The sequence below is a fragment of the Pseudogymnoascus verrucosus genome (genome assembly GCF_001662655.1).
Source record: "Pseudogymnoascus verrucosus strain UAMH 10579 unplaced genomic scaffold scaffold_21, whole genome shotgun sequence".
NCBI classification, from domain to species: Eukaryota; Fungi; Ascomycota; class Leotiomycetes; order Thelebolales; family Thelebolaceae; genus Pseudogymnoascus; species Pseudogymnoascus verrucosus.
Genome location: NW_017263672.1, coordinates 19,565 through 28,938, shown reverse-complemented (window position 1 = coordinate 28,938; position 9,374 = coordinate 19,565). Strand labels below are relative to the sequence as shown.

At 44.5% G+C, this 9,374-nt stretch overlaps 3 protein-coding genes across 3 annotated transcripts; 1 reads left to right on the top strand and 2 right to left on the bottom strand.

Moving 5' to 3' along the window:
* Positions 1–3,252: 3,252 nt before the first annotated feature.
* On the bottom strand, positions 3,253–4,167 carry PMK1_1 (MAP kinase Pmk1). Its single transcript, XM_018273552.2, has 2 exons — positions 3,710–4,167; positions 3,253–3,664 (listed from the first exon to the last, which is right to left on the bottom strand). The coding sequence occupies exons 1-2, from the start codon at positions 3,840–3,842 to the stop codon at positions 3,270–3,272; spliced, it is 528 nt and encodes a 175-aa protein (XP_018130454.2). The 5' UTR covers positions 3,843–4,167; the 3' UTR covers positions 3,253–3,269.
* A 524-nt stretch (positions 4,168–4,691) lies between these two features.
* VE01_04074 (uncharacterized protein) lies at positions 4,692–5,439 on the top strand (the record flags this gene model as incomplete). The annotated part of the gene is made up of 2 exons (XM_018273551.1): positions 4,692–4,695; positions 4,748–5,439. 2 exons carry the CDS (start codon positions 4,692–4,694, stop codon positions 5,437–5,439), a joined length of 696 nt encoding a protein of 231 aa, XP_018130453.1.
* A 716-nt stretch (positions 5,440–6,155) lies between these two features.
* On the bottom strand, positions 6,156–8,556 carry VE01_04073 (uncharacterized protein; the record flags this gene model as incomplete). The annotated part of the gene is made up of 2 exons (XM_018273550.1): positions 6,156–7,819; positions 7,866–8,556. The coding sequence occupies 2 exons, from the start codon at positions 8,554–8,556 to the stop codon at positions 6,156–6,158; spliced, it is 2,355 nt and encodes a 784-aa protein (XP_018130452.1).
* Positions 8,557–9,374: the final 818 nt, after the last annotated feature.

Genomic DNA, 9,374 nt, shown 5'->3' with positions numbered 1-9,374 from the left:
TCTTACTATTCCTACTAATCTAAATTATGTGTATATCCTATAAGAGGTGCTATACTTATTATAGGTACTAATTCTTATAGGTGCTTTCTTAAGGAGGCACCTTACTCTATATAGGTGCCTTTTCTAATAGGCACCTCTCCTTTACTAGGTACCTCCTAAGAAAGGTACCTTTTCCTAAAGGTGCCCTTATTAACTAAGCTACCTATAATCTCTATGTCTATTTCCTACTACTAATTAGCTATAAGCTATTTTACCTTATTACTCTATCTTATAGTATATAGGTTATATGTTTTAGCTATAACATTATAATACATTCTACTACTCTACTTAAGGTAGAAGTTAAGGCTCTATAAGTAGTAAATGAATAGAAAAAGAGGAGGGAAAGGAAGTGTAAGAGGTGTATAATATAAGGGGGAACCCTCTCTATATAAGATGTAGAGGATATCCTTTAAAGTACTAAGGTTAATGCTTAAGTCTATATAGAGGTAGTAAGTAGAACTACTTAGTAGGTAGGTTCTATAGGCTAATAGAAGCGCTATAGCTTATATAGTATTATAGGCTATAACTCCTATATATATAAGAGGCCTAAGGATTTAATTACGATTAAATAAGGGTTATTATGTAGGGTAGTAGTATAGTAGTAGGTAGTAATAGTTAATTTTAGTGTTTTAGTAGGCTACTCATTTAGGTAGGCCACTTATATAGGAAATACGTTATGTTTTTTTATAAATATTTCTACTATTTTTGCTACTCTAAGTTACTTTATATATAATTTATTATATAAAGGTACTTGTTTATTTTTAAACTTAGAGAAATATATAACTTTAAACTTCTGTTATTTTACACCTTTTCTTATGATTAACAACTTTACAAGGCTTTAAAATTTAATTCCTTTTATTAAAAGTAATATTATATATATATATATATTCTATTAAATTTTAGAAGCATTAATAAAGTATTAAGGTAGTTTATATATGTTTTTATTATACTACTTTTATTACTTTTAGTCACTTTACATATAATTTACTATGTAAAGGTACTTACATTTTTAGTATGAGTTGCTAAACTTACTTCTACTTTTAAACGAGTTGCTGAACTTGCTTCTACCTACAGTTATATAACTTTTAAGCTAAAATATAAAACTACATAACTAGAGGATTCTAACAAACTGATTTTTAAGATTTTATCTTAAGAGACTATAGAGACTTTATTTATTTTAGTTATAAAGTAAACTATTAAATATCTTAGTTATTTCTTAAGATAAAATTATAAAAATTACATATTTAGACTTCTATAATATAGAATTTTATTTAAAAGGTCTAAAATGTTTTTATATTTATTTTTATCCTTTTTCTTAGGGTTAGGGTAAAGTCGGAATTGTGTTAGCTATAGAAAATACATACGGAGGACATTGACGTTGTACCTCACCTCTATATATGTTGGCTCCTAAGAAATCCTCACGGTACATCTTGCTAAATTTATTGGAATTGGGAAATTAATCTTAGTTTCGTGTCCACATACTTCGCTATGATCGAGCAGGTGTCTGTCTAGATCAGTTCCACAGCTGTGCTCTTCTTGGCAAAGTCTCTCCTTCAGCGATTCTTTCAAAATATCTACGTCTGAGGCATGGAGCAATTGATTCGGAATAATTCTACGCACGATTCAGGTGGCAGCAGTTCAGGCATTAATCCAAGTCAAATTTTCGGGACAGTTGTGCTCGGCCATTGCGGCCAAAGCAGCCAGGGAAACCCGTCAAAACCCTGCTGAGCGTGTCTATACAATCCATCCTCTGGCGCCATTCCCCTTTCCTTCATCCTGCCGCCTATTGGGTTCGTTTTTATCTTCGGTCGATACTTTTATGCCTTCCATATCATGCACCCAGCATCAGTGCCATCCTAAGCTACACCCACTACCAAGTCCATCTCCTCGCGCCCCAAAATTCATCAGTACGGTATGGGAATTGCTTGGAAAGAGCGCGCTCAACCGCGTTTCCAACTTACAGCTCTAGCTCGGTTTTGAAGGTGAAATCTTGCACCCATGCACTATGCGCACGAGGGTTCATCTTCAAAACCAAACCAGAGCTCAAACTTGGCAACGGACTTGCCAAGCCCGCTCCTGTCAAGCAATAACCTAGCTAAAGAGGTTTTGTAAGCAAAATAAACACGATAGTGGAGGCACCTTAGGATGATTCATGCTGGGGCTCCCATCGCTGGTTACATAGCATCTAGGCCGGAGCCTAGATCCATGACCCTCAACATTTGTGCAACGGAATCGAGTCCACCGTTGTAGAACGCGGCTCCAAGTAAGGCTTCCATAGTTGTTGCGACCATATTATAGAGTCCAAGATGAATTCCGTGCCGGCGTTACACCTCATGTGCTGATCAATTCCGAGAGCTCTCCCCGGGCGAGCAAGGTTGGCATTGCTGAGGTAAGTTTGTCGTTTCCTGTCGCCAGCGCCTATGCCCTGTCAATATAATAGCCTTTGAAGGGTGCTAAGATGAAAAACCTCGCGATTGAGTGGTCGGAAACCACTGTGTTTGGCCTGGCTCCACGAGCATTGTATTTAACCTAAAAGATGCAAAGGGCAGAAAAGAACTTCGATGTCATCCTAATGGCCGCCATTATTGGAGGAGAGCTCAGTGGCCGTCATCGTCACCATGGAAGGGCTCTCGAGTCTTTCTCGTTCCGTCAACCCAGGGAGCACGGGAAGCTCATAGCCTCAGACAGTCGAGAATCATCGGGCGCCTGGCTGGCTCAAGCAAGCCATTTTGGATTTCCAAACTCTCCGTTGGGCCTCGCAGGTAGTTTCGGTTGTCATCAATGTAAACTCGAGCAATCTGAAACCAACTTCGAACTTCTGAGGCAAGGATCCTTGTTTAGCTTAACACCAATCACTCACCCTTAAACGAATACTTGCACAGTGTTAAGAGTAAGGGGTTTTAGAACATGCTCATGTGGGATGGCAGTAGAGACAGCACAACACTTCCTCTTTAATGCCGGAACTGGACGCAAGATAGAGAGGAGTTGAGGGCTGCAATTGGAGAGAGACGGGGCTGACCTGTCCTACGCACCAGGCGGGTGGAGTGGACGGGGGAGCCGCATAATAGAAGCTGTGCTTGACGGACCAAGATGCACATGGAAACCAAACACCAAGTCATCAAAGCGGTCATCAATTTCGCGAAATGTACAGAGCGATTTCACCCAAAGGCACTTGTACAAGAGGAATGGGATAGCCAGAGACAGCAGAGGATGGTCCATTGCAACCGCAGTTAGGCTCGACCTGTTGTGCTTGAACTGGGAAAATATGACATAATCTCCTCATACATCGCCTTCTTGAGCTTCTCCATATCTTCAATACTTTCAAAATTAACCGAGCTCTCAGGTAGTGGAGCTGCGCTTGGCTCATTTTCCGGATTGTGATACTCCCTCAGATATTCGTGCCTGAGGGCCTCTTCTGCCCTAATACGTTTTGTAGGGTCGAATTGTAGGAGCTTCTTTAGTAGATCGAGGGCGGAAGTTGAGGCTTTAGGAACCTTGTCCATGAGAGGCACCTTCCTCTCGGGTTTGTAATTAGACATGATAGCGTTGCGAGAATCTTCAGATCTTATCCACATGTAGTCTTGGTTACCCAATACATTCAAAATCTTGGTGAGGAGGCGGTCGTCTGAAGTAAAATTAGACATGAACTTGACGGACGAGCTTTACCTACGATTCCACCCCTGGAAAAGCGGCTTGCCACTTAACATTTCGGCGAAAGTACAGCCTGTGAACCATATATCAACGGCTAGAGTGCATTCTCCGGGTGTCAACACCGCTTCTGGAGGGCGATATCCCCTAGCCATAACAGACCCAGTTAAACTTGAGCTATTCTCAGATCGGGGAGAACGCGCAAGGCCAAAATCGCAGATTTTAAGTTGGTCGTCCGAGTTAATTAGTATATTAGCTGGCTTAATATCTGTCACGATCAGGAGTCGGCCGTGTTATTTGGCGAGGCCTGTACCCCTGGCAAAATACAGACCAAAGTGCCCCCACAAAAGTCATTGTAACAACTGAACGGAGTTCAGTTGCCAGTACAGGTATATATAGCAGTTCTCAATTAACAGCCGACCCCCTTCTGTGTCACGTGAACGTGTCCGGGGCCCCGCAATAGGCAACTCTGCAAATCTGTGCTCTCGTCTAGCTCGGCGAGCGCACACAGAGTATATAAGTAGGAACGAGCTGGCTTCAATAGGAAGCCAGCGGCTAGTTTTAATAGCTACCTCCGAATAGAACATGATTACCTACGAAACCCCATGCTGCTTACCTGTCTTGAATCACCGAGCGATATGACTCTCACAATATCCCTGTGCATGATCTTTACAGAATGAAGAGCTTTCAGAGCGCATAAGATCTGGTAGATAAAATGCTAGCAGCGGTCGGCCGATAGATGATTATTACTCATGTAATGGCGCAAATCTGACCTCATGCGGTCCTACTTCATGTCAGGAACGAAGGGACGATGGAAGGTATTACTATACCTGGGTAAGGTAGACCTCCGAGAACTTTTCATAGCTCTGTGGCTTCTGAATATCAAGGAGAGGAATGATATTCTTATGGTTAAAGTGCCGCAGTAGCTTTATCTCGCGGACAGTACGGCTCGAGACCAAACCCCCCCCAAATTGGGGGTGGATCACAGATTGGCTTCAACGTTGATGAGTAAGCCAGCAGCAAGATCCCGACGATGCAATTAAAGTCTCCGCACAAACAGCCAACACGAAGGATGACGACCACCAACATGACGATGGTTCCTCCAGCGACGACGATGATGATGCTACGATTGAGCCGCGAAAGCTTGTGCGCGAACATGGGACTGAACGGCTAAAAGCAGCACTCCTTGACAGGCTCGCCGAGTTCATGGCCGCTATCCCTCCAGGTGGCCGAGGCCCCGGAGAGGACAAAACGGCGAAGGCAAAAGACATCTGTGCTACTTTTCTGCAGATGGTAGATGGAACTGCCGTCGTATACATCACTAAGAATGGAGGTCTCAGTCCGGACGACGTGAAAATGCTCAAGAGACTCCAAATCGGGCTCAGCGCTGGGTCGAGAACCTGGCAGCCCCGAGACAAGACTAAAGATTTGCTCCGGCCCACGATGGTACAGTTTTATAAGGGTCGCCTCGTGTGGTATTTGCATAAACTCGGCGAAGTCTTCCGACAGGTACAAAGTACCTTTCTGGTAGATGATAATGAAATTAATAGCAAGCTAGCAAGACTACAGCAGCTTTGTTTTCTAAACGAAGAACTGGATGATGGACAGTGGACCGACGCTATATCGCTCGAATACGAATTGCGCCACGAGCCACCACTCAAAGCCCACCTCCACACTCTTGGCCTCTTCGAGGAAGATTCTCAAAAATTACTCAGGCAGGTCCTGTTTCTTGGGAGACCAGAGTCAGCTTAAGTACATGCAAGAAACTATCCATGTACATGCTTAATATTGCGCCATAGTTACCACATATTTGTCGAATTTGCTCTCTTCTTTGTCCTTTCCGTGCGGCATATCACTCTCAAATCCATCTCTCCAGTCCCGCCACGATTCCTTCCAGAACTGACAGATGGCGAATTAATAGACCGGTTAATCACAGTAGGCATCGACCTCCGCCCGATCGCCTTTCGAAAAGACAAAAAGAAAGTCTATATGGGGAAATAAGCAAGCGCGCCTTGTGCTTCAAGTCAGGGGTTTAGGGTACAGTTAGATAACTATAATAGGTGGTAGGATAGGTTTTATAAATGTGTACGACGATTTCCGAAAAAGCCTCGACTTGTGATACACATCTACAATGCTTATATGGTGGCTTAGACCCTTCTTAGAAATCAAACTAGAGCTTCATCAGGATGCAACGCTCCACTGTGACAACCTTCAGACAGTCCGTCTTATGATTTAAGATGCACTAAAGCCAATACCCAAGCTTCGACATGTGGATATTCACCAACACTGGCTCCGCGAGCAAGTTGGTGAAGGAGAAAACGTAGTCCCATTTGAAGAAACTAGAACCAAGAAAATGAACCGTCTACCTATCCAATTCCTAGACCAGACCTATATCTTCACTAGTCGGATTGAGACTTGAATTAAACGATCTCCCGCCAAAGCCACACGTAAATAAAATTTAATTCTATCTACACGGTAATCGAATAAGACCTTCCCGCTATCGTAGATATTGGCCCACTATACCTCACACCATCGACAGAGAAGGTCGTGCCTCCTGCGATCCTCAGTGCCAACATTCCACCAATCTGTGACCTCACGGTCGCCGTCAATAAAGCATGATTAGCCCATGTGATATCTACCACGAAATTCCCTCGAGCCACTAATCCCTTAACACTACCTGCTGCTAACACATTATTTGCCAATGCAGGCGTCAAATGCACAACACCAGCGTGACTCTGGAGCAAGACTTCTGTGAACGCGGCAACCAAGCCAAGATTTCCGTCGATCTGGAATACCGACGTGTTCAAATCAAACAAATTGTTCGAGAGATAAGAAGACACGAGGTACAAGACGTGGGACACAGCTTCATTGCCCTGTAGCAGTCGGGCATATATTCCAGCGGCCCATGCGCGAGACCAACCCATATTCCCACTTCCAGCCTCCATACGTCTATTGATGCTGACTAATGCGGCGTTTGAGAGTGTGGTGTTAAGCAGAGGACTGATTTGCGAGCCAGGGTACACTGCAACAAGGTGAGACAAATGTCGATGCCCTGGTTCCCTTTCAGCATATTGGCCTGACCATTCTAGTATTTCACCACTATTTCCAACTATCGGAGGTTTGATCTTTGACAAATAATCCTTCGCTTGTGAAACGCCGGCAGTACTACCGAGAGCATCCGAAAGCTCGACAAAACCTTTGAAGAGCTCATAAAGGACTTGCCGGTCGTGAGCAGTTCCATGATCTAAACCTGCAATGGCACCACCAGTGCACTTGTTCGCAGGAATGTAATATTGGTTTTCGGGAGATGCAGCATAGCCTGTTGCGTAGTATCCATCGGGCTTAAGGATGAGAAAATCATAAAAGAATGATAGAGCATCACTTAGTATGGGCAATGCAACATTTGCTGCAAAGTTGTTGTCTCTAGAAAATCGGTAATGCTCGATCAACTGCAGACTAAGCCAGGCACCGCCCATCGGGTTTGCAGACCAGAGCGTATCGCTATCATGTGGAGCACAGTCGCCCCAAAGATCAGTATTATGATGGCAGACCCATCCCCCAGCCCCATACATCGTTCTCGCCACATCCTGCCCTCGACTTTGCATTCGTTTCAGATGATCAAAGACCGGCATAGAGGTCTCTCCAAGGTTTGTTGTTTCAGCTGGCCAATAGTTCATTTGTATGTTGATATTGATTGTGAACTTCGAGCCCCAAGACGGATCAAAATTATCATTCCAAATTCCTTGGAGGTTTGCTGGCAAGCTACCGGGGCGAGATGATCCGATGAGAAGAAATCTCCCGTAGTTATAGGCAAGAGTTAGAAGTTCGGGATCATAGTTGACACCCCCTTGCGATCTCCAGTTTGACAGACGGGTGCCAGTCTCGGCTGTTCCTACGGTTCCAGAGTTCCCTAAATCTAGGGAAACGCGATTGTATAGATTTTGGTAGTCCGTTATGGATTCATTATAAAATGATGACCACCCAGCAGATATTGCCCCGTCGATTTTCGAGTCTATTGCGTTCCACCATTGCTGCTCGGATGGATACCTGAATGCAGTTTCGGCGTCAAAGTATATTTCTACAACTTGACTATTTGTAATCGTCAAGGCAGTTGTGGTGGACGTTACCGTGCCTGACAACTGTTAATATTGCTCGTAGTAGAAGAAGATCATGCTCACCAGTGCTTGTGACAATTTTAATCTTGGCAGCAAAGTCCAAACCCGAGTCGGCCGGTGCTTTGCCATTGAGTGTGATAGAACGATTTGACACATTTACATCCAAACTTCTTACGCCTTGATCTCGACTTAACGAGATGGTAAAGGACAGGGCTTTAGGGCGATCGGCAGTGTACCTGAAACCGATTACACCTCTGGGATAGTTGGCGATAGCTTGACGAGTATATTTGACCCCATTTATCTGGTATGAAACCACATTGCTTGCAGTCTTCAGATCTAGCGTTCGATTATAGTTCGAGACAAGCGACGCATCGTGGTTAAAATTCAAGATCATGTTTCCAACAGGTTGGTAAATTCTCGATATAGACGGTGTTCCTACCAAGTCGGAGTTCCAAAGGCTATCTGCCGAACTAACATCCCCGTTGTTGAGATTTGACACCACGTTAGGAAATGATCCAAGGGCATTGCGGTTGACACGATCTTGATAACCGCCGCTCCAAACGGAATCCTCGTTCAAGACGACTTTCTCTGCGATGGTTCCAAAAACAACAGCACCAAGCCGGCCATTACCTACCGGCAATGCTTCCTGGAAATTGCCTGCGGGGTTGCCATACCAAAGCTTTGATGATGCGTTTGATATGGCGGACACATGGCCAAGTAAGCCGACTACGATCAGCTTCGTAATGCCAACCATGATGAAGTGTTCCAGAAACAAAACGGTACAGGCCTTTAGTAGTACAAGCGTGCAGGTTGTAGAATAACAAACCACAAGTTGGGGAATTCTTCAACCTTATATAGACGGTAATTCCAATTTCATACGTGGAAAACGAGAACGCTAAACTGTATTACTATTATTATGCAGTAGGCCGGAGCTTCTGGATGAAAGAAATAAGGCTGTCGTTAATATTTGAGTAGCGAATTACCTTTGGGATCAGACATCAAGCAATGCATTCCAGCTTCCTGATAGATGTGGGGTAAGTCTAAGCTGCTACCTGAGGTATGAAATGAGGACCGCCGGGGTGTAAAATTCAGGGTCCATTCCGGCCTACAAACGTCAGACAATCTAAGTTCTGAAACGCTGGATGTGGATCCGAAAATTCTTGTTCTTGAAGTTTTATTCGCGCGGATGTGATATTCTAGTGTTATACCACCAGCCTTTGCTTTAAGGGGCTTGGCATGCCCGCATTGAACACGAACATAGCGGGGAAGCCCGTCCCCGCGATATATGGTCCAAAGGTTGAGGTTCGGGGGGCGGGCACCAATAAAATGCATTGCTAGACGTGTTAAGTGCTAATGTTGTACCCGAGGAGCGGGACGGACTGTCATAGACCCCAACCCTAGCGTGAATTAACAATTCGTTCCTTACCGGCCCGAGCAGCTCCTATCAAATAGGCTCGGATCGTCAATCATTTTGCCTCAACTTAGGATTTCTCCACGCGGGGAAGCTCCGGTCCCCGGCTCACGCCTCATATCCGCAAACCACGGGGAAGGTTCCGAGCCGCCCTTGTTCAC

What these genes read in the sequence shown, in the direction of transcription:
- PMK1_1 (XM_018273552.2), bottom strand. Translation starts at nt 3,842, where the DNA reads ATGGCTAGGGGATATCGCCCTCCAGAAGCGGTGTTGACACCCGGAGAA. An exon ending in GCTTTTCCAGGGGTGGAATC is followed by an intron (nt 3,665 to 3,709) that starts GTAGGTAAAGCT and finishes ATTTTACTTCAG; the next exon opens with ACGACCGCCTCCTCACCAAG.